This window comes from Rhinatrema bivittatum, chromosome 8 (genome assembly GCF_901001135.1).
Source record: "Rhinatrema bivittatum chromosome 8, aRhiBiv1.1, whole genome shotgun sequence".
In the NCBI taxonomy this organism is placed as follows: domain Eukaryota; kingdom Metazoa; phylum Chordata; class Amphibia; order Gymnophiona; family Rhinatrematidae; genus Rhinatrema; species Rhinatrema bivittatum.
The window spans coordinates 142,722,513-142,745,724 of record NC_042622.1 but is presented as its reverse complement, the minus strand read 5'-3'; the positions used below and the strand labels follow the sequence as shown (position 1 = coordinate 142,745,724).

Here is a 23,212-nt window from a genome sequence, read left to right as displayed (position 1 = left end):
CCACCACAGCTTCCAGCTGCTCCGCCTGCTGCATCTCAAGCTCAGACAAGGATCTGTCGGCTTACAACTGCTGAAACCATTGCAGGCCAGCCCTCAACATGAAACTGCTACAGACAGCTGCTTGAATCCCAAGAGCCAACACCTCAAATATCTTTTTGAGGTGCACTTCCAGCTTCCGATCCTGAAGTTGCTAGTGCTGTGGCACTAGCAACTGGAAAGGTAGTCTTCTTAGTAACTGCCAAAATGGATGCATCCACTTTAGGGACCTTCAAGAGCTCCAGTGTTTCCTCTGGCAAAGAATACAATTTATCCATGGCTCTGCTGACCTTCAGGCCTGTGTCGGGAGTATTCCACTCCCTAAACACCAGAATGCTGACCGACTAGTGAAAAGGAAAGGACCTTGCTGGAACCCAAAGCCAGTCATGACCGGGTCCACCTCTTCCAAACCCGATTCTTCATGCAGAATTTTTATGCCCAGCTCTTCCAGAATCACAGGAATCAAGGGATCCAGCACACGAGGCAGCAGAAAATGTGGACAAAATGGCCACCATTCCCTCAGCAGGAAAGGTTCATCTACCAGCTGCCTCACTGCCAAGCGCTTCCCTGGCTGGCAGTGCCCAGCCGAAGCAGTTCTCACCTTCTCCGAGGTGTGCTCTCCTCCAGAGAGACACTGGGAGCATTGGCATGTGCATCTCCAAGAACTGCACAGCATGGCCCAGTCCGCGCAGCATTGAAAACGTGGCCCCGAGCCGTAGCAATAACAAAAACAGCCCCGGAGGAACAGGAACTAAAAGAAGAGCCGCCCGATCACCTGCGATGAAGAATTATGGGCAAGCGTGCTGTCCCACTGCAACCCCTTCTTTGCCTTTAGTCTCTTCCCTTTTCTTTTTTAAACAAATCTTTGTACAAAACTTTACAGCCAAATTTAAAACAGGGAATTAAAGACAAATAGCTCTTCCCTTGATAGAAGACAGGCAGAAGGCTCCGTTCCTCCTTCAGGGTGAGGGAACTGGAACCTCCAGCTTTCTACCCTGTCCAGCAAACAGGGACCGAGCAAACAAGGGTCCCCAGCCCCCTGCTCATCTGCCTCACAAACCAGGAGGGATGGCCCCAGCAGGACCCAACAACCCCCTGGGAGGCAAGCAAACTGGTGTTTGAGGCTTTTTTTTTTTTTATAAGTTTCAGTCTGCAGGATTTACACCTCAACCATCTGCTAGAGACAGAGAAATACTGAGGGACTGCAGGTGGCACCTCATGTTAAGTGGCAATGTCAGTAAAACTTTCTCTGTCTCCATCTGCTGGAGGGGAGGCACCTGTACAAAGGCCTGTAGTCCCTGGAAAAATTCCAACCAAGAAAAGGTTGCCAGGTCCATGCCTAGCCCGGGGGGGGGGGGCGGGCGGGACGGGACACCCTGTTGAGTTTACCTCTCCCATGGAAGACACAGCCAAGGGGGTTTCCCAGATCCGCAGTACTTCCAGTTAAGGCTGCCAATCCATCATCTGAATGGGAGAAGCCGGGCTTAGCAAAGTCCGGGGAGGACAAATCCCCTTGGGCTTCCTCACAATGCTGACACAAGTTGGAATCCAGGTCAGGCTGGGAAGCCCTAATATGACAAGCAGCGCAGAGAACAAGACGCTTATGTTTCTTGGCTGCTGGCGCTATTGGTGGTAACTGTGTGTTTGATCAGCTCGTGCTTAAAAATTTATGAGCACAAAGTTTGAGTGCCTAGGCAGGGTGCACTGAGGCGCACGCACAGCCCGTCCACCCAGCTTTTCCTGTCTCCTGCTCTTACTTTATTGTAGGCGTAAGTATGCGTACGATGTTATGTGTGCGGCACACGCACAGAGGTGACGCACTGTGCATACCAACATCCTATGGCGGGCAATAAGATACGCACAAAGACGCGTGCAAGATAGCACCACCACGGCCTACAATGTGGTGTGCCAACCAAGTTTAAAGTGGGGCCTAGCCCAAAAGGGGCTACTCAACCCGTTCGTAAGCCCACTTCCCTATGCCCCAATGAGATCAAGAACAACATTGGTATGGCGCACTGAGCAAGGAGACTGGAGGACGTTTTACTGAAACCCCTCTTCTCTGAAGGTAGGTTTAAAAAAAAAAAAAAAAAAAAGGAAGATTTATCTGGGCTCAGTGCTTACCGGATGAGTACTGAGACGGTCTCCAGCTGCGGGGGGGGGGGGGCTTTGGTCGTCACCGCTGCCTTTCGGCTGCTTCACCAGCAAAGTCCATGCCGGGAACCGGCTACCAGGCCAAGGCACACCTCTGAAGGATCTCGGAAATCACTTCAGGAATTCTCAACTGGGGGAGGAACCTTTAGATATCACCGCAGGAGAGTGGGGCTCAATCTTTTCTCCAATTTAAAGGTAGAATTTCTTCTTCCAAAAGGTACAGTGATCCCCAAAGGGGAAACACGTCTACATCTGCTGGAGACGGAGAAATACTGAAGGGCTGAGGTCACTGCAGGTGTGTATCTAGGGTGATATCAGCTTTGAAACCTGACTGTCTCCATCTGCTGTCAGAAGAGCACAACTCACTGGTGCTGAGTCCATCTGGCTACACGCTAGGAAATCATGTGTTTGCTTGCTGTAGCCTCAGCCTATTTCCGCAATGGTGAACACCACTGCGGTAATAGGCTGAGGCTACAGCAAGCTGGGATAGATTTACATCAGGGCTTCCCAAACTAGGGGTCGGGACCCCAAATGGGGTCACGAAACCTTCAGCTGGGGTCACAAATGCCTTAATAGCAGTGCTCTTCAAGTGCCAGCAGCAGCCGCAGCATTAGTAGTGGAAGTCAGTTGTGATCTTTGAGCTAACACATATTCACAGGCCATGCAGCAGCATTGCATGAGTTTCTACGATAACAAGAAGCCCTGCATGAGGAGGAATCAGAGCTGTTGCAGGGCCTGAAAACTTGCTCTAACTCCTAACCCCTGTGGCTAACTGTTGCTGCTTGCAGATCAGTTTCAAGTTTGGGACCAGCCAAAGGAGGAGGGGGAAGACAGAGGGTGTATGGGCCAGTGGAGATTGCCACTGCTCCTCTCTCCACCCTCACCACTAAACGTACCCAAGAGAAAAAGTGTCACCCGTCATCAATCTGCCTCCTTTCCACCAGTTGTCATCCCCCTTTGGCCTGGTACCCAAATGAAAATGTTGCCACTGACCCTAGCCAGGGTGATGTTTGGAGGAGGGGCTGCTTGAGGGGAGGGATCAAATGCAGGAAATGGTTTGAGGGTTGGATCAGGTGGCGATGGAATGGCTGTGAAGAGTGGGAGGGGGAATGCTAGAAGATCAACTGGAGGATGTAAAGAAGGAGCTGGGGAGTAAAAGGGAATCAGCTGGGGGTGTGTGTGTGTGTGTGTGAAAAGGATTGGAAGGGAGGCCATGGGGCTGGGTACTAACAGAGAGGGAATGGGGATAAGCTATGGAGGAAATGGGGGATGGCGTGAGAGGATCAACCAGGGGTTATAAGAAGGGCTGGGTGTGAGAGAGAATCAGCTGGGTAAATGCCAAAAAAAGGCTGGAGGGGGTAAGAGGGAATGGACAGTATAAAAGCGCATCAGCTGGAGGGGAAGAGGTTGAAAGAGGAGGTTCTCTGTAGGGGTGGAGATTGAGAAAAAAGGATTGACCGGAGAGGGTGGAGGTTGAGATCAGCTGGATTGCAGGGAGAGTGAAAATGGAGTGATTGTAGTAGGGGAGACTGCAACCCTGCTTATTTGTTTTGGTCGCCCTCTGGGGTCATATGAATTTTCAAGTTCTAAAATGGGGATCACACTGGCCAAAAGTTTGAGAAGCCCTTGTTTACTCTTTGTGGTCAGGGAGAAAGGGGGAGAGGGGTGCAGTATCTCACTCCTGTATGACAGTAGCGGTGTCCGCCCAGGCTTCCAGGGCCTCCTTCACATTCTTGTTGCGACAATGATAGGCTGCAAGGTACATATAAGGGTAAATGTGTTCATTCTGGTAGAACTTCTGTGCTGCCCCGATTGCCTGGTGAGGGAGAGAGATACACACAAAGGAGGGAAAAAAAAAAGAGAGAGAAAAGCAGGGAGAAATGAAAAGTTGCTTTGAACCCCCCACTTCTATGTAGATATCTCATACATATTCATTGTGGATATCCTGAAAACCCGACGGGCCAAGTGGATCTTAAGGGCTGGGTTGAGAACCACTGCTTAACATCCTATCCCACGCACATATACACAGCGCAGATTCTCTGTGATCTCGTCTCCTGTAAGTCTGTGTACATACACACACACTTCTTTGCAAGTTATGGTATTTTTTTTTTTTCAGAGCAACATAAGTCAGAACATGCAAAGAATTCAGTGGCTTTACTCCAGAGCCCCAAGCAGTCCCTCAAACTCAATAAACACAGAAACAAGGACAACAGAAAAGGACCAAATGGTCTACCTAGTCTGCTCATCCACACCAGACTGAGAAACACACAGGATCTCTCGTTTCTCTTGATTCCTACCCATCCTACGCTACCCGCCACTGCCACACCCGACCATCCACCCCTGTGTCGTCCCATGACATACTTTATGGTAGAGTGACAGGGGGTCAGGTCTGCCCTGTGTAAGCTCCAGTTCCTCTAGATCAGCTAGATTCCCCAGCGCCATTGGATACCTGTCAGAAAGAGTCACAGATTAGTAAGGGAGGAGGTCAGAGCCTGGACATGCTTTCTCTGGAGGGACATAATTGGGGAGTGATTAACCAGTGAGATGGGGAGAGTAATCTATTATCCACAAATTGCAATCTCCAGCCCTACACTAATTCATTCAGAAACCTGTAGACCCATATCTGTTTCCTATTGCTCCAGTGTGGGGGTAGGGGAGGGCAAGTGATCACAGCCTCATTGCTGACCCTCATATCAGAATTAACCAGTCCTGGGATACAGGGGCTATGGCCAGGTAGAAAGGAGTGGGGCCATATGCAAAGCTGTTTACTGCAAAATGCCAAGCACTGACCTCTCCAAGTGTCCAAGGTCATAGAGGACCCACAGCAGTTTCTGCAGGAGGAAAAAGAAGGCAGAGTTAAGAGATTTGGACTCAGAAGGAGCATGGCAGATCACAAGGTTGAGAGAGGTTACTATGGCTGTACATATGAATGGCAGAAGGCTGACTGCATGAAATGAAAGGTGCTTAAGGGAGCTATCACCTGCTGTAATTGAAGAAGCTCCAGACTGTCCGTATGTAAGTCAATTGAGGGGTTGATGGCACAGACCATGAAAGCCACTTCCATCTGCCGGTCACATCTCAGGTAGTATCCCTTCAGGTACAGCCAACTCTGCATGATATAGACCGCTTTCCGTATTACTTTGGCAATGCATACAAATTAGAGAGACATTTTTACCTGTTAATTTTTTCCACAAGTCCTGCTACACCATTCCAGCCCAAACAGGTGGGTTATGTTCCCCCTATTAGCAGATGGAGGCAGAGTACAGAGACTTCTCTAGTGACATAATTAGTACTATGAATAAGTGGTACAGTACAGTGAGAACCCAGTATACCTATGACACAGCACTGAAAAACACGTTAAACATGAGACAATGTTCATGTTTATAATGAGGAGAAAGAAAATCCTCCTATTTCCATCCTCCTGCTCATAGCAAACAAAAAAAAGCAAGATAGGGGGATATGGAAACAAGAGAAGTGACTAACACTAATGACTGAAAACCATATACACTAGACCAAAATCTGAATTGTGCATACCATTCCAAATGAGGTTCAACATCCCAGGAGTTGTCCTGGTGCAACATGGCACCGAGTGGATTCTTGGGCCGAGGTGAGGAGGGAGTACCATGAGGTTGCTCTCTTCCCCATGGCCAGCTGCAGGCCGAAGACAGTGCAAGAATGGTCAGTCTAAGCTGAGGTCGGGACAGGCCACACACAAAGGTGTAGTCAGTGTCCAGTCCGAGGTTGAGGCAGGCAAAAGCGTAGTTGAAGACCAGGCAGGGTCATGACAGGTGGCAGGAAATGAGAGGTCAGTGTCTGATCCAAGGTTAGCAAGTGAAGACCAAGCCAAGGAAACATGGAGAAGGCAGGAAGACAGGACTGGCACCACAACAAGGCAGAGACATTTGCAAGGATCCAGAAGATTTCTGCTTAGAAAATCCACTTGCACATTTTCTTGTCTCGCAATGTGGGCTGCTGACAAAAGCTGCAGATGTTCTTCTGCACAGGGAAAAGGATTTGTCTCTTCTAATATCGCCTGACTTCTGGTGTTGGCTTGCCTGTTCACATATGCCACCACGGTAGCACTGTCAGACAGCACCCAGACTGCTTTGCCTCGAATCAAATGAAGTAAACAAATTGCCTTTGTTTCCAATATGTTGATGGACAAAGTTGCCTCCTCTGGAGACCAAGACCCTTAATGAGCCCCCCACCCCAAACTGGAAAGACTAGCATCCGTTGTGATCATAATCCAGGATGGAGATGTCAGACTGAAACCCCAAGAAGATTCTGAGAGACTGCCCACCACAACCACAAGAGACTCTGCTTCATCCAGCAGACAATGGCAGTTGCACCTCATAATTCTATGAGTGAGAAGAGAATGCCGAAGAGGTTTCACAATAGCCCTGGCCCAGGTCCCAGGTCCAAAGCTGCTGCCATGGAGCCCAACAGCTGCAAGTAATCCCAGGCTTTCGTGGATAACAGAGTAAGAAACCAGTACATCTGAAACATAAGCTTGTTTACTCTTTCCATCATCAGAAAAACCTGGCCTGCCCACATGTGGAAACGAGCCCCAAGATATTCCAATGATTGGGAAGGAATCAGATTGCTCTTTGCAAAATTGATGACCCAGCCCAAGTTTTTTAAAACTTGGACCACTCTGTTGGAGGCCATAAATACCTTCTTGGTATGAACTGGCTTGATCAACCAATAGTCCAGGTAAGGATAAATCCTTACTCCTTTCTGCCTCAGAAACACTGCCATAACCACCATCACCTTGATAGAGACCTGCAGAGCCAAAGCCAAACCAAAGATGTGCCCAGAACTGAAAATGCTCCTGGAGAACACAAAAATGTAGATAGCTCTGGTTTTCCTTCCAAATGGGAATGTGAAAATAGACTTTTGAAAGATCTGAGCAAGACAGATACTCACCATGAGCACTGAAAGTCTCCACCTGGAAGTGAGAAATCTTGAGGAGGTTGTTTACTCCTTTGAGGTCTAGAATGGGTCTGAAAGATTCATACTTCTTTGGGACCATGAAGTAGATGAAGTATCGAACGGGTCCTCTCTCCAAGAATGGGACCAGAGCTATGGTGTGGAATAGTTGAAGTCTCGTTAAAGTACTACAAACTGCTTGCCATGTACACACTTGGAGAGACCATAAAAGCACTGGAAATTGGAGCTTGGAGCTCCAGAGAGAGCTTGCCGGCAATGGTGAATGAGCACATGCCGTGACCTGAGCGCCCGGCTGGACGTCCAAGGTCACGGCGTGCGCTCATGCACCATCGCCAGCGAGGGCTGCTGGAAGCCGCGCCTCGCATGGGGAGCGCCCGATCCACCCCGGGCTGCTAAAGCCGCTCTCGCCGCCGGCTGTCCCCGGGAGGAGGGGAGAGAGGCCTGGGGCTGCTCCAGAGATCGGCACCCATGGACAGGGTTAGGGCAGGTGAGCGGGGGCTGGGGGAAAGTTTGCCCGATCCTGAAGCGTGGCTTTCCCAGTGCGTTGGATTTTAGGTTGGGCAGGCAAGAGTTTAGGCCGGCTGATACTTCTCTGATCCTTTTCTTTTTGCTTTAAGTTGGGATCCACTTCCTGGTACCTGTCATTTCAAATGTCCTTTGAAATGACGTTTGAAATGACAGGTACCAGCGCACCCAGGATACCGTATAGGCGCTATATAGTGCTCTATACAGTAAAATGGATTGCGCTTCATGGACGCTTCTTGGACACGCTTTGGACGCGGCTTGCGTTTGCATGCTATTTAAATACTGTATCGAGCGGTATGTGATCCGAACTGTGCGCGCGGCAAACGAGCGGGCGCCCGGCACTGCCGCATTTTTTCTCCCGCGTCCTTACTGTATCGGCCTGTCAGTTAGGAACTTCACGCAAATTCACTTAACTTCCTGTTCTTACTATTTATTTTATTTTTAAGTGAGAGAGATTTCTCTCCTCCTCCTTCTGGCTCAACCAAGTGGAACTAGGAGCCCTGTTAACGGGCTCGCTATACTGGCCCGAAATAGCATCAGTGCCTTCTTCAAGAATTCTGCTGCACCAGAGAGAGTCCAACCATCTGCTAGAGGCAGAGTAAACTGGATTCTCATTGTGCTGCACTACCTATAGTAGCCATGCATCGCTGGAGAAATCAGTGCCTCCATCTGCTGGTAGGAGGGACAGAACCCACTTGCTGGACTAGACTGGTATAGCAGGACGAAATGGAAAAGGCCAATAAAGTTTGCCAAACTTGAATCTGAAAGGGAAGGAAAGATAGGACCCAACAGTGAGAATGAGAGCAACAATGAGCCAGCAAGACAGGGAAAGGATGCAGAAGGGAAAGGCATGATGGAAAGTAAGGAAAAGCACGGCAAGAAACAGGGAGGGACAGAGGAGGAGACAGGGCATGACAAGAGATACAGGGAGTAAGGGAGCATGAGACTGGAGACTATGAAGGGGAGAGAGAGGTGAGCGTGAAAGAACAAAGAAACCTCCAACCAATTTCAACCCCTAAGTAAAACTTATTAAACTTTTCTGCCAGCTCTTTTCCTATGTCTGTGTTTCTTTGGTTTAGACACTACCGTATTGTTAAGAGGATCGGATGCCAGATTTCTCATTGTGGTATAGATGGCACGCCATTCATGCCAGTACTATGGAGAGTGATACTTTGTTATCCTTACACAAGCTGTTAAATGAGTTAATACCTATTATAATATATTAAGTCTGTGGGCACTTTGTATTTCTGTAGTAGCTGTGGATGTTGAAATAAAGTTTTAAAAAATTATCTGACAGCATTCAAATCATTTTCTTATATGGAAGTGAAGTCTACAGTCTAGCCATTAATCCAAACCTATTACAGAAGGGGGTACAACCCCAAAAGAAATCCTACACTTCCAGTTCTGCAACAAATATTCCATGACCACACCTCACAGAACCTCCATCAACACCACTTCCTCTTACCTCACACATCATACAAAAAAAAAAAAAAAAGCATATTCAAATTCTGGTATCACCTCAATAACAGCAACACAAATTCCCTCCACTACCAGGCACTTTTGTGATGTAACACAAAACGTTGCACCTATGTAGCAAGCCTGTCATACCATGACAGCACTAACTTTCAAGAAACATGAACAACTCTGCCTATGAAAAGGTAGTACTACAAATATTACACTGGGCCCTTGAAAATCAACACACCTAATATTGGGAAAACAGAACAAGCCAGACTCCTACAGATCCCTACACAATAGCAAAGGACTAGACAAATCCTAGACACCTGCAGCCCTATATTCAAACAACAACAACAACTTAACCAGATAAGCTGGACTTATCTGGCTAAGTGCTGCTGCTGAATATCTAGCTACAGCCAGCAGTGCCACTTAGCCAGATAAGTGACATATCCAGCTAGGTTTTAGCCAGAAAGCTCGGGAGTGGAGAATAAGCAGACTGGGAAGATGTCAAGTTAGCCGGATAAGTTATTTGGCTAACTCCGATATTCAGTTAGCTGGATAAGTTATCCGCTATGACTAACTTTAAGATAGCCGGGTACATTCAGCAATGCTGCCACGCTACTGAATATCCTGGCTAAGTTAGCATTTTGAGCTGCGCTGTGCCTGAACTTTCATGATGGTATCACAGTCTCATGAGATGCAGGACGTCAGGCACTGCACAGTGCAAACTGACAGAGCTATTCATTGTCAACAAGAAGGGAACAACTGTTGGGGCAGCAGCATCAGGGCAAGAAAATCCCAGGTTCCACGGTGAAATATCTAGGTGCCATGTCAATCTGGTGTCTCAGATTTGTTGAGTCCTTTTCTATCTGTGTAGGGATCTGGTAGCCGAGCGCACTGTATAACCCGCACTCCGACGCGAGTTAAATAGGCACCAATCCACCCCCTAATGCAATAGGGGGATTAGCACCTATTTAACCCGCATCGGATGCGGAGTGAATGAGTTAGCGCTCATCACATGCAAATGCATGTGATGAGCCTATTACTCATTCATTCCGCAGGCAGAAAAATAAATGTGCGTCTCAGACGCACATTTATCGCTCAACTATTAATGCCTGCCTAGAGCAGGCATTAATAGCTGAGAATAGGTAAAAGAAGTACAGAAAAGCAGAAAAAAAACTGCTTTTCTATACTTCTTTTTTTAAGTAAAAAAAACACAAAACTTGGCAGACTGCCGAGTTATGAAGACCAATGCCGGTAAACTCGGCATCGATTTTCATAACCGGCCATCTGCCAGTAATGAAAATGGCTGCCGATAATGGTGACCCTAGCACCTCCTTGCTAGCGTGACCCCCTAATTTAGATATTGCGTGGCGCCCCCCCCTTGAGGGCGCCATGCGTGCGTTAAGAAAGCGGGTGTTGACTTTTCAGCACCCTCCTTCCGCGATTTATATTGCATCGGCCCTTAAGCAGGCTTGGGTGGGGGATGTTGGTGGCTAGAGCTGACAGGGAGTGAGTGGGCTGGCTAGCTTTGGGAGTGACTGACTGGCTAGGTGGTAGAGGATGACTGGTTAGCTAAGGTTAAAACGGGACTGAGGGACAGACAGAGCATGAAATAGACTCATGAGGACTCACATTAAGGGCTTGATTTACTAAGCTTTCCCCCCTCACCAGACACAGAATAAGGAGCTATGACAGATCTCGGAGGGGAAACCCATTACTCCCAACCCCCCTCTCACTCAACTTCACTGGAGCTAACAGGGAAGTTGGGAGAGTTCTCAGCCACTGGTGCCTAGATCCGAAGAAAATCTGTAAAAGCCTGCACTAGCAAAATCCTTCACTTTGGCCGCATACACAAAATACAAGACCCTCACTAAATACAGAATAAATGACCACAAATTAGAAATATGCAGACCGAAATTGAACTGGAAACCCCAAGAAGCCAGAATCTGTATGCAGTGTACACAGGCGAAATAGAAACAGAAATGCATTTCCTCCTTTACTATTTAAAATACAAAAACATCACAGAGAAACATTTCCCAAAGCAGAAAGAGCAAATAAAAGATTTCCCAACTAATAGTGGTCTTCAGGTTTTGGGGCGCTGTGCATGACTCTCTAGGTGCTCCTTAGAGGCTTAATTTTGATGACTTGTAAATTCCTGAATTTGTGATCCCATCTGCAAATTTCTTTCACCCAGAAATCACAAGGAGACAATCTTCTTAGAGTAATTGGTTTTCTTTATTATTATTAGGAACTTGTCAGCTTATTTATTTCCCAGCTCTTAGGTACTGCTCACTCATTTACCAGGCCTGGCCAGTGCGGTTTACAACATAAAATACTACGGACTGTATGCAGATATAGTTTTTCCTTTTCTACTCTGTCCACCTGGTCTGCTACTTTTGATTTTATAAAATCACTCTCTCTTTCCACGATTAAATCCTGGTTGTCACACAACAGATTTAATCTGAACATCAAGAAAACCAAAAATTATGGTTTTAAAATGATTGCTTCAGTTGACAGGCCTTTAAAATTTACATTTGGTGACCATGGTATTTTATTTTGCCCACAAGTAAAAAGTTTGGGTGTAATTCTTGACAACATCTATGTATGAAGTCACAGATTAATGCTGTGGAAAAGGCAACCTTTTTCAAACTTAGATTACTTTGGAATCCGAAACCTTTACTTTTACCATCAGACCAAGTCAATCCTTCAGGCCTTAAAGCTCACTGGTATGGAGTACTGCAATGCCCTGTACTTGGGACTGCCATCATCCATTCTCTGTGTATCATAAGTTGCACAGAATTCCGATCAATATGAGGCCCTAACCCCTACCTACCTACCCTATTTTCTTTTGGTTCTGTAACTTACCTGCTTCTGATGAGCAGAAGTAAGTTTATGGTCCTTTATGACCTGCACTGGGTCCCGATTGAGGCCAGAGTGAAATATAAAGTTGTTTCAATTATACACAAATTCAGTGATATTTTTTTGAGTATCCATGGATTTGTTCTTTATTCAAAGATGTACAATCTGCAATGGCCACTCTGGTCCTTATAGTCCCAGCTACTTATTGTTCCTCCAATTAAATCCACACAAATCGAAGAAACATGAGAGAGGACTTTTTCCCATTGCTGCTCCTGCTTCATGGAATAGTATTCCAGAATGTTTAAGATTATGTGCTCATACTAAGTCATTCAAGAAAATGCTGAAAATTCATTTATTTAAGTTAGCATTTGACCATCTGGACTCTTCTTCCTAAAAGGTAAATAAATTTGACTCCCCCTTTACATCCAGTGGTACAGTTTCAGAGTTCAGGTCCCACAATGGAGAAAATCCTCCTTCAAAGAGTCATCTTAGAGACCTCTGGAGTGATGGGACACAAAAAAAAAGCCCTAGTCGTAGACCGTAGGTTCCAATTTGGCGTGTAACTTTTTACCAACCGCTGCAAATACATTGCTCCTTGTCCCTCAGCTGCCTTAAACATCAAACTCAATTTTAAAGTTTGCCCTCTGCGGTACTCGCGCTTCGTGGCTAACCTAAAAGTTTAGATGACCACCATATTTTGCATTACTTGCAGGCAAACACTGTTGTTGAGCAAACCCACCAATAAAGCACTACGTAATCCAGCAAGAATAAAACAAAAGCCTGCCCACCACTCTGAAAACCTCCTTTGTTCCTACTGTATTTTTTACAATGCATTTAATATACAGACTTATTTGCAACGTTTTCTATGTTTGCTGAAAATTTAAACTGTTTTTCTCCTCAGATTCATTTACATCTGATATGACTAATTTCAAGGAAATCCCGGTGGGTTCTGCTCAGCCCCTCAGATTACTGCCTTCGAATGCTGTAATCCTTCACAATTTAAGTAAAGAGATACCTTACCATAGTTTTCAAAACCTTTCAGCATGTGAACGTCGCTCTCTCTCTCTCTTATCTGTCTTTAGACTCTAGCACTGTTCTTAAACCAGTGCACAAAGGAGGAGGCATAGTCATACAGGACAGTTCCTCAAACATAGCAGAGGTTACCCAACATTCAGATTTACAATACTATAAACCCCTCCCATCTGATCCTACACCTTCTCTTTTTGTTGCAATCTGCTCTTTAATACAATCAAACTACTCTCACACCAAGGCCAAGCTGTAAGTATCTCAATCATCAATAAAGCAACAGCACAGCACAACCCTTTCTCATCTATCGAACACAGTTCCTCAAATAATTACACCTCAAGAACTGGAACTGCTGGCATCATTAACTATTGGAATAGGCCTGTAGCAGGCCAATTGCATATATTGCTCTCCTGCTTCGTTATTGAATTTGAATATGCATTTGTTCTTAATAGTTAAAGTAGTTATATTAGGCACTCCTGAATTCAGTTATTTATGTAAAGCCTGTTGCTGTCATTTGTTTACTTCCTGTAAAGCCTGTTGTATGTAAAGCCTGTTGCTAATTTATTGTTTACTGTAAACCGAGGTGATGTATATCTTTACGTGCCGCGGTATATAAAAATCACTAAATAAATAAATAAATCAAAGGAACTGTGTTTTATTGAGACCATAAAACTTGTTTTTGTAATTTTTCAATTGCAAATAAAAAACTTTTACATCAATCTTCTAAATGTGTTCGTAACTCCTTAGCTTTTGTTTGTAGGTGAGAAATTCAACCACACAACCTGACGTCAGCATTTCGAGATCACGCTCAATTGTTCTCTGCTTCAGGGGAACTCGCCATCTTCGCAAAATGGATCCTTGCTCCTACAACGAAAATGTAGTTAATATATTCATTCTAGGAAACTTCTCAATAGCCTATACGAAGATGGCGAGTTCCCCTGAAGCAGAGAGCAGTTGAGAGTGCTCTCGAAACACTGGTGTCAGGTTGTTTGAATTTCTTGCCTATAAACAAAAGCTAAGTAGCTACGAACAAATTTAGAAGACTGATGTAAACATTTTTATTTGCAATTGAAAAATTACAAAAAAAAAGTAATTTTGGACTCAATAAAACACAGTTTTTATGATGACAGTGTTTCCCCCGCAGCAGTTCCGGCTGTTGAGGTGTAAGTATTTAAGGAACTGTGTTTGATAGCTGAGAGAGAGTTGTGTTGTGCTGTTGCTTTATTGGTGACTTTAATACAATCAGGCACTGACAATCACTTTCTTACTTCTAGGGAAGCTGACTTTTTATTACAAAAACATCTGGTCATACCTCCTTTTTACTGTTTACCAAAAATTTATAAATCGCTTCAAACCCCATCCCCCCCAGGCAGACCCATCATCTCAGGCATTGGTTCCATTTTTGAACCTCTTTCAAAATTTGTGCATTTTTTTCATGCCCCTTTGTTCCCACTTGTCCATCATATGTGCGTGATACCAGTCACTTTATCACTACATTGAATACTGTACCTTTTCCTTCTGATTCTCTCTTTTTAGTCACGTTGGATATTTCTTCTCTTTATTCCAATATACCGCAGGAAGAAGCAATTTGCATTGTTGAAGCCACATTAGACCAACGTGCCCCTGATCAAAGAATTCTGACATCTTTCTTAGTGGCACTCGCTCACCTACTAGCACTTAACCAGAATTATTTCTATCAGCAAATTAAAGGTATGGCTATGGGGGCAACAATGGCCCTCTCCATCGCCTGCTTCTGTGGCCCACTTTGAAGCTATTCACATTCAGACCTCACCTTTTAAACTGTTTTTCCTTTATGGTCTTGATATATCAACAGCATTTTTCTTTTATGGACTGGTACTTTAATCCAATTTATATGTTTATGGATTGGCTACACACTTGTGATTTAAATCTTCAATTTGAATTTCATTTACATCAGTCTCATATCACTTTCCTTGATACTTTGGTTTCAGTAGGTCCTAGCTCTTTTGAGACATCTCTCTTCTAGAACCAACAGATTGCAACATATTATTGCATTATTCAAGTTTTCATCCTCATTCATTGTGGAATAATATACCTTTAGGACAATTCTTTAGACTTGGGTGCCTTTGCTCTTCTAGTTCTGATTTTGTCACAATCGCTGATTGCATATTTTAGAGATTTATTGTTCATCCTTCATCCACAAGATTCCTCTGAGAGCATAACTCGTGCTCTTCTGTTTTCTGACAGGACCAATCAGGTATGTCAGTTTATACGTCACCATTTGTCCATTCTTAGACTGCACCCGGCATTTTGTGACACTAAAAGATTTGCCTTCTGTAGGGGTCGTAACCTTTGTGACCATTTAGTCCATTCTGAATTACCTTACTCTCCACAATCTCCCCCCCCCCCAGCTATTGGTCACCATCCGTGCCAACAATTTTCGGTTTGTCCTTTGTTACTTTCACTTACTGAGTTCATACATCCCATTATGGGGAAACTGTACGACCCCTGAAATCATACCTCCAACTGTACTACAAGAGGCATCATATATGTAATTCTATGCCCTTGTCCCTTGATTTATGTAGGCAAAGTTATTCAACCACTAAGGATTAGAATCCGTGAACACTAGTCATGTCTCCAGTCAGGCCATGTGGAGGCTCCGCTTGTTGCCCATTGGCTGTCTGTCTCTTTCACACTCAATCGCTGACCTGGGGTTTTTTGGGTTTGAACACTGCCTTCCCCCAAGTCATGGAGGCGATTTTTCAAGCTTACTAATTAGATGTGAACAATGCTGGATCTTTGAACTTGACTCTAATGCCTGCACACCTCAATAAGGAAATAGAACGGTCTGTTTACATGCAAAATATCTTGCTTCTAACATCTCTCCTCACCTTTTGTTTACCTGTTTTTTCCCTCATGTTTCTACATACGTCTCCCCCATGACTCCTTTATACCATCTGTGTATTTTTCTTTCAATAGTAGTCTCTTTAAACCCAGCAGCTTTGGTTCTTTATCTGGCTGATATACAATTAAGGGAATTAGTTTCACATGAATCGTTTTGATTTCCTTTTTGGTGGTGCCAATCCTCAAGCTCCGGGTATGGCTGATTAAATAAAGATAATTCCTCTCTCAAGCTAGCTATGGTCCAAGTTCTGCTTCCCTTTAGAGCTGATCACTTGCTTCCTCCTCCTTCATTCCTCTCTCTGCCAAAAAGCCTTCACGTTTTATATACCTGATAGCCACTCTATGTCAGTTAGTGGCTCCATTCCTGGCTGAGACATTCCTAAGGCTAGTAAGCAATGGCAACTGGGAAAGGTAGTTCCCTACTGCAGCCAACTGTTTGTTTTTTTTTTCCTTTTAGATTATTCAAATCCTAACCAGATATAGACAGCACAACCATGCAGCAGTGAGACAAGACGAACCACCAAGTAACATGATCGCTACACCCAGTCAATATCAGGGTATCTGAAATCTCCCAATTTTACTGTGCTGCCAAATGTATTAGTTTCTCTAATCTCTGTTAGAACTTCATCACCCATCTGTTCATTTTGGCCAGATAAACAGTAGTATACCACCCACCGCTCCACTCCTCCCAATCACACATGGACATTTCCGCCCATAAGGATTTTACTGGGTAATTAATCTCCTGCAGGATCTATTGGACTCTATGCCATCCCTAACAAAGCATCCCACCAGCAGGTTGATCCACCTTATTACTGCAATATAATTGTACCCTGGTATAGCAGCGTTTGATAGGTTATCCTCCTTCCACCAGGTCTCTGATATGTCAATTATGTCTACCTCTTCATTCAGTGCTATAAATTCTCTCTCATTTTACTTTTTAGACTTGTGCTATTAGTATATAGACATTTCAAAATATGTTTTTGTTGGTATTAAATCTACTTATCACTTGTCAGGGGTATTTTGAAATCTTTTAACTCAGGTACTTATAGGCACGTGGGTTACTATTGCTTTCATTGGAACCTGTATTGGGATGCTCTGACTCCTTTATTATTTTAGTATTCTTTCAAGATACCTCCCTCTGAACCATACACTACTGTCAGCTTTCCCCCATGTTCTAATTTAAAAGCTGCTCTATCATCTTTTTGAAGGTTAACACATACAGCCTGGTTCCACCCTAGTTAAGGTGGAGCCCCCATCCCTTTGGAATAGGCTTCCCCCCTTCCCTAAAATGTTTTCCAGTTCCTAATAAAACTAAAGCCCTCTTCTTTTCGCCATCATCTCATCCATGCATTGAGATTCCACAGCTCTGCCTGCCTCTGGGATTCCTGCACATGGAATAGGGAGCATTTCAAAGAATGCTACTCTTGAGGTTCTGAATTTCAGCTTTCTACACAAGAGCCTAAATTTGGCTTCCATAATCTCCCTCCCACACTTTCCTATGTCATTGATGTTCACATGTATCATGACAGCCAGCTTCTCCCCAGCACTGTCTGAAATCCTATCTAGGTGACACACAGGGTCCACCACATTTGCACCAAGCAGGCAAGTTAGCAAGCGATCCTCATGTTCACCAGCCACCCAACCATCTACATTCCGAATAATCAAATCTCCAACTATGATGGCCGACCTAACCCTTCCTTCCTGGGCACTAGCCCTTGGAGGCAATGTGAGAGGATAATGCATCACCTAGAGAGCAGGTTCTTGCTTCAGGATCACTTCCTGCTACACCAATGTAATGTTCTCCAACCAGACAACCTTGTTCCTCCAAAGCAGCACAGAGGCTGCTGGACTGGAGTTGGGTCTTGGCTACTATGTGCCTGAAGGTCTCCTCTATATACCTCTCTGTCTGACTCAGCTCCTCTAGCGATTCTACTCGTTCTCCAACAGCCAGGATCTCTTTGCACCGGGGATGCACAAACAACCTCACCAACTGGTATATAATAGATCGCATTCACTGCAAAAAAATGGTAAAATTCACAGCAAAACCACTGACTGGTTTCAAGTACATTCAGATTAGATGATCCCAGTCACTGAAGCAAAGAACATCACTTACTCCCCAAGTCAAAAGATTCTAGAAGAGTTAAGGGCAACCAGAATATTGTGATGAAGACAGCTAGACACTTTGCCAATTACTTCAATCAATTCAGGTATTCAGATGTCTGCAGATACATGTGACATCAGAAGCATATATGATGGCATTAAGACAATTGGGCCTACACAGAACAAGCTAGCCTTCCTAAAGTCAGACCATCAATGAGTGTTCAAAACCAAAAGGACCAACAGAAAGAGGCAGAATATAAGATTTTATAAATTAAATAAAATAAATATTTGCAGCTTTTACTTCAGAAAAAACTCTATTTCAGACAAGACCATCAATTTCACAAGTGTCTGCCTGTCTTGAGGGAACTGGATGATGAGCCAACAGAAGAGTTTATCAAGACCACTGATGGTCTAGCAAACTGGAAGTCTCCTTGGAAAGGGCAGAATTCCATCTAAAGTCATCAAATGTGCAAAACCTCTGCTGCTTGGACACCTTCACCAACTTCTCTGTTTATGATGGAAGGCGCAGTTCCTCAAGTTCTGAGAGATGCCATCATCTCTCCACACAAGGACAAGGGTAACAAAAGCAACTGCAACAACTATTGTGGCATCTCCCTCCTAATTATGAACGGCAAGATCTTTGCACGCGTTCTCTTAAACAGACTCCATATCCTTGCAGACTACCCAGAATCACAGTTAGGCTTCCAAGCTGAGCGGTCAGCCACTGACATGGTTTTTGCTCTGAGGCAGCTACAGGAGAAGCGTAGGGAGCAGAGAAAAACTACTGTACATCATTTTCAACAATCTCACTAAGGCCTTCAAGTCTCATGGGTAGAGTGGTTTTGTTCCAGTTGCTGGAAAAGATTGGCCCTCCTCCCAAGTTTCTCAGCTTGATTAAGGTTTTCCATGATAAGATGAAAGGCACCATTCAATGTGATGGCTCAATTTCAGAGGCCTTAAGACAAACACAACGGGGTCAAACAGGGATGTGTCCTTGCCCCTCCACTTTTCTGGAATTTCCTTGTGCTCCTTTTAAAGCATGCCTTTGTATCAACAGCTGATGGCATATACCTGCATGCAAGATCTAATGGAAAATTGTTCAGCCTCTCAAAAGAAGAAACATTAGAGAAATTAATAGTTGGTGTGCATGGGCAAACCAGATAGACCAAGGTCTTTTTTCTGCCATCACATTTCTATGGTTTTTACTTATATTTAGTTCCCGCCTTTTCATAGACGTTCAAGGAGAGTTACATTCAGGTACAGGAGGCATTTCCCTGTCCCCAGAGGATTTACAATCCCTGAATTACTAAGCATTTCCCCCCCCCCCCCCCCAGACACAGAATGGAAGAAAAACTTTTATAAAATCAGGTCCCAAGTCTGTAGCTGAAATAATGGAGGATGAAGTGACTTTCCCCAAGATCATAAGAACATCAGTGGGATTTGTATCCAGGTTGCTCTGCTTCTCAGATTGCTCTCTAACTTCCAGATTACTTCTCTGATTATTTGATGATGCTACTGCTCCACAACTCACACTAAAGAATATCTCCAATGCACGCCAGAATTTCAGGCACATCATTAATCTGAAGACAAATGTGATGGGACAAAGTGTTAACAAGTTCCCCTCTATCAGTATCACTGATGACTTCTAGTGTGTAGTTAAATGCACATACTTGGGATCCATCACAGACAACCTCTCCCTTAACAAAAAGAGTTAAATCTGCACAGAGAAGCAGTTGCTACCCTTAACAGAATACATGAGGATAACCTGCACGGAGTGGCAGTTACTACCATAAGCAAATTGTTGGGCAGACTGGAGGGACCATCTGCCATCATTATTACGTTACAGAAGTGAAACAGCTGCTAACGCTTGACTATACAAGTCACTTTTTTCTTCCTTAAATAAAAAAAATAACTGGGTATGAAAGTCAGTTAATTACAATACAAAATAACTACATCGTGATTTCCCTGGTTCCTTCTAAAGCACCTCTCCTCACCCGCTCAGCCACACCAGCATCCACAGTCTGCCCACGCCTGTCTTCATTGCCCTTCCCGTGCCATGTGACCTCTGCTGTCTGCTCGCCCTCTGTGCCAAAGACCACCCAGGCATGGTCCTCCGACAGTGCAAGGTGGACATCTGGGAGGCCAAGGGCCTGACAGGCTGCCACCACAGCAAAAGCCACACCTGAGCTGTCCAGCTTAGTACCTGAAGTGAAAAACAAAAACAAGAATATAAGAAGCAAATATAAAAGATCAGAAAGGAGAATGGGTCTAAATAAAACAATAATTAAGAATACAGATGAGAAAGTCAAGAAAGAAAATAGAATTTGTTGAGAGGGAGAATCTCTGATGAGAGCTGGATGAGGAGGATTAAGAAGAGAGGTCTTGCAGTGGGAGGATCCCTGACAAGAACCAGATGAGAAGGAGTAAGGTAAGAGGCCTTGCTATAGGAGGATCCCTAATGAGGAGACAGAAGGATGAAGGGATGAGTCAGTGATGGAAAAGGGGATGGGGGACATATGCCTGTGATGAAGCTGAAGAGCGACTGAATGTGGGCTCTATCCTTGAAGTAGGACCGGCTTAGGCTGTTCCAGATGATGTCAGACACCCGTTTCACTAGCTCTCTGCTGGAGGCACCCCCCACCCGGGGATAGAGCGAGAGGTCCACAGCACCACGGATCTGTGCCGTAAAGCGAGCATACAGTGCTTCCAGGATGGGCAGGTCCAGTACAGGGAAATAGGTAGGGCAGGCAGGGTCAGGGCCTGGCACAGCCTCGAAGATTACTCCTGGCACGTTGGTGGGCAAGACACGATTGACAGCTAGGAAATGTTCCATGAAACCCAGCACCAGAGAAAGCAGCACCAAGTCTGGTTCACCCTGCTGTAACTCTGCCTCAAAGAGCTGAACCACCCCCTCCAGGGAGCGGAGAGGGAAGAATGCTTTCTGTGCCTTGCTGAGGCCCATGTCACTTCTTCTCCTCCACTGCACAGACCTACAGAGACAGGAGAAAGAGTACACATACTCGTGAAGGAACGAGTAAGTCATATGTGTAACATCAGAACAGCCTTAATTATCATATGTAATCCATATCATCCCTCGTAAGGTGCTCATGTACAGATTCTCTTTACACCTTGTCACATGGGTCTCATCGGGGAGTTTTCATATATCGCTTCTTTACTTACCTTTTCTCACATGGCTCTCATCAAGGAACCATAATGCACAGCATCTCACCTTACCCCGTCTCACCCGGCTCTCATCATGAAGCTCTATAGTACCTACCCCCTATTTTATTTCTGCAAAATGCCCACCCTGTGTATAATTTCCAAGCGCCCGCAGCACCCTTGGGGGCTAGCAACATTGATGCACTTCATCGTAGTTCTATTTTCCATTCAACAAAAGAGGTGCCTGAGCGCCAATAGGAGGTTTAAATAGAAAGGCGTCAGCCTCAGAGCTAGGCAGACCCTACAGAGGAAACATATTAATAACAGCAGTATTAACACGCAAGAGGGAGCGCAGAGCCTTAAAATACTAGAAAAGGTTCACTACCTTCCTCGCGCTCCCAGGGCCGTACGCCAAGCTGTGAGTTGAAGCTTTCCCACCGCCCCTTTAAGTTCCACCCCAGATTACCAGGCCTCCGGGGAACTGTAGTTTTCTATACTAACGTAATCCGATAGCGCCTAGAACTGCTTTGAACTGGACGGAGTTCTAGTTTGGTCGCGCCGGATGACGTCACAAAGAGAAGCCGGACCCGTCGTTTCTTCGTCAGCTGTCGCACTCAGTGACATCACGAAGATCCAGGCGCAGGTGGGTGTTGTAGTCTCTTTTACTGGAGATTTTACGGACTCCGACCTACCACATATACCCGAGCCATTTTTATTCGGTTTTCTAGACATCAGTCTTTTCCTACCCCACGCCTTCCAGAACATGCAGCGAGTACGGCCGGATTTAGGCATAGACAACATACCTAAGTGCTTAGGACACTAAATTCGCGATGCGCCTAAAAACAGATTCCCTCTGCTGCTCTTTGATTTCCGGGAACAAACTACCAACCCCAGCACGATGCCATGGACACGCTAGGGAAAGCACAATTTGTCCCTAGCGTGTCCTTTCTGGCGGGGCAGCTCATTTGTTTATTGCATCTGGTGCCCAGGAGAGGGGGATGTGTGCACATTGAAAAAATATGCACCCAATTTAGAAGCAAGGTTTCCCCTGCCGCTTGATATTGCTTCGTCCCCTTTGCCAGCACACCTGCCTGAACTGCTGTGCTGGGACCAGCTCTTTCTGCACCCTGGGTGAATATTCAGAATTATGCACCCCCATCCCACACACACTTACTAGTGGCTATTCTGGTACAGCACCTTTTCCTTTGGCATAAAATGCATAGCTGTCTCTCTGCTTGGCAGTAACTCAAGTAAAGTAAATTGAGCTCATTTTTTCGTTGTTCTAGTAAAGCATCCCCATCCTTCTCTTCCCCTATCCCATTGCTCAACATCCCCCTTCTGCCAACTCTCCTTCCCCTGCATCTCTCCCCCCTCCCCATTCTCTCTGTGCCCTGATTGCCTATTCTTTCTCCCCCCATGCTGTGCCTTGTATCTCTTCTCAAACCACACACAGTTTCCCTGGCCATCTTCTTCTTTCTCTCCAGCCCCCCCCCCCCCAAGTAGGGAGGGAATCTTGCATCCCCCTTTCATCCCTCCACCCTTTCCCCTCTTTCTCCCATTTTGTGCCCAGCATTCTCTTTTTTCCCCCTTGTGCAAGAGCATCTCTTTCACCCATGCACCCTTTGCCTAGCATCAGCTCCTTTGCTACCACCCATTACTTGCCTAGCAGCTTACCTCCTCTCTCCTCCACACTCATTTCTTTAGGGCTTTCAGTCATGTGCCACCTCTTAATAATTTTCTGGCCCACATGGTCCCCTCTCCTGCGATTTTGATAATTAAACTCAATGATCCTTATGTCCCCACCTCAGTCCTTCCCAGAACAATCCTATCACTGGATTATATTCTGATGAATCGTGTCTGATGAATATGTCATCTATGATTTCTGGAAATAAACTGCAACAAAAAAATAAGCCCAAGAAATAACTAAAATGGCTGAATGGGCTTAATGTGAATGTTTCTCCTTACTACTCACAGTAGGAAAACCATTCCAATTGTATTGTCACTTTGATAACAGTGAGACAAAGCCCCTCCATTATCCTTCACTTGTAAAGTAACACAAAACTCT

The 23,212-nt window shown here is 45.1% G+C and overlaps 1 protein-coding gene across 3 annotated transcripts in view; it reads right to left on the bottom strand.

The window, feature by feature from the left end:
- The window catches only part of MEN1 (menin 1), a 34,858-nt gene extending 13,150 nt beyond the window's left edge, over positions 1 to 21,708 (bottom strand). The window contains exons 1-7 of one of the 3 annotated variants that reach the window (XM_029612500.1): positions 21,533 to 21,708; positions 20,509 to 20,978; positions 19,983 to 20,191; positions 5,168 to 5,296; positions 4,978 to 5,018; positions 4,549 to 4,636; positions 3,867 to 4,003 (exon numbers count right to left, since the gene is read on the bottom strand). In XM_029612500.1, coding sequence (XP_029468360.1) covers positions 3,867 to 4,003; positions 4,549 to 4,636; positions 4,978 to 5,018; positions 5,168 to 5,296; positions 19,983 to 20,191; positions 20,509 to 20,950 — 1,046 coding nt within the window. In that variant the 5' untranslated portion in view covers positions 20,951 to 20,978; positions 21,533 to 21,708. Of the gene's footprint in view, positions 1 to 3,866; positions 4,004 to 4,548; positions 4,637 to 4,977; positions 5,019 to 5,167; positions 5,297 to 19,982; positions 20,192 to 20,508; positions 20,979 to 21,168; positions 21,309 to 21,532 lie in introns of those variants that run through there. The other 2 variants (XM_029612502.1, XM_029612501.1) reach the window with 2 other exon arrangements.
- Between the last annotated feature and the right edge of the window lie 1,504 nt (positions 21,709 to 23,212).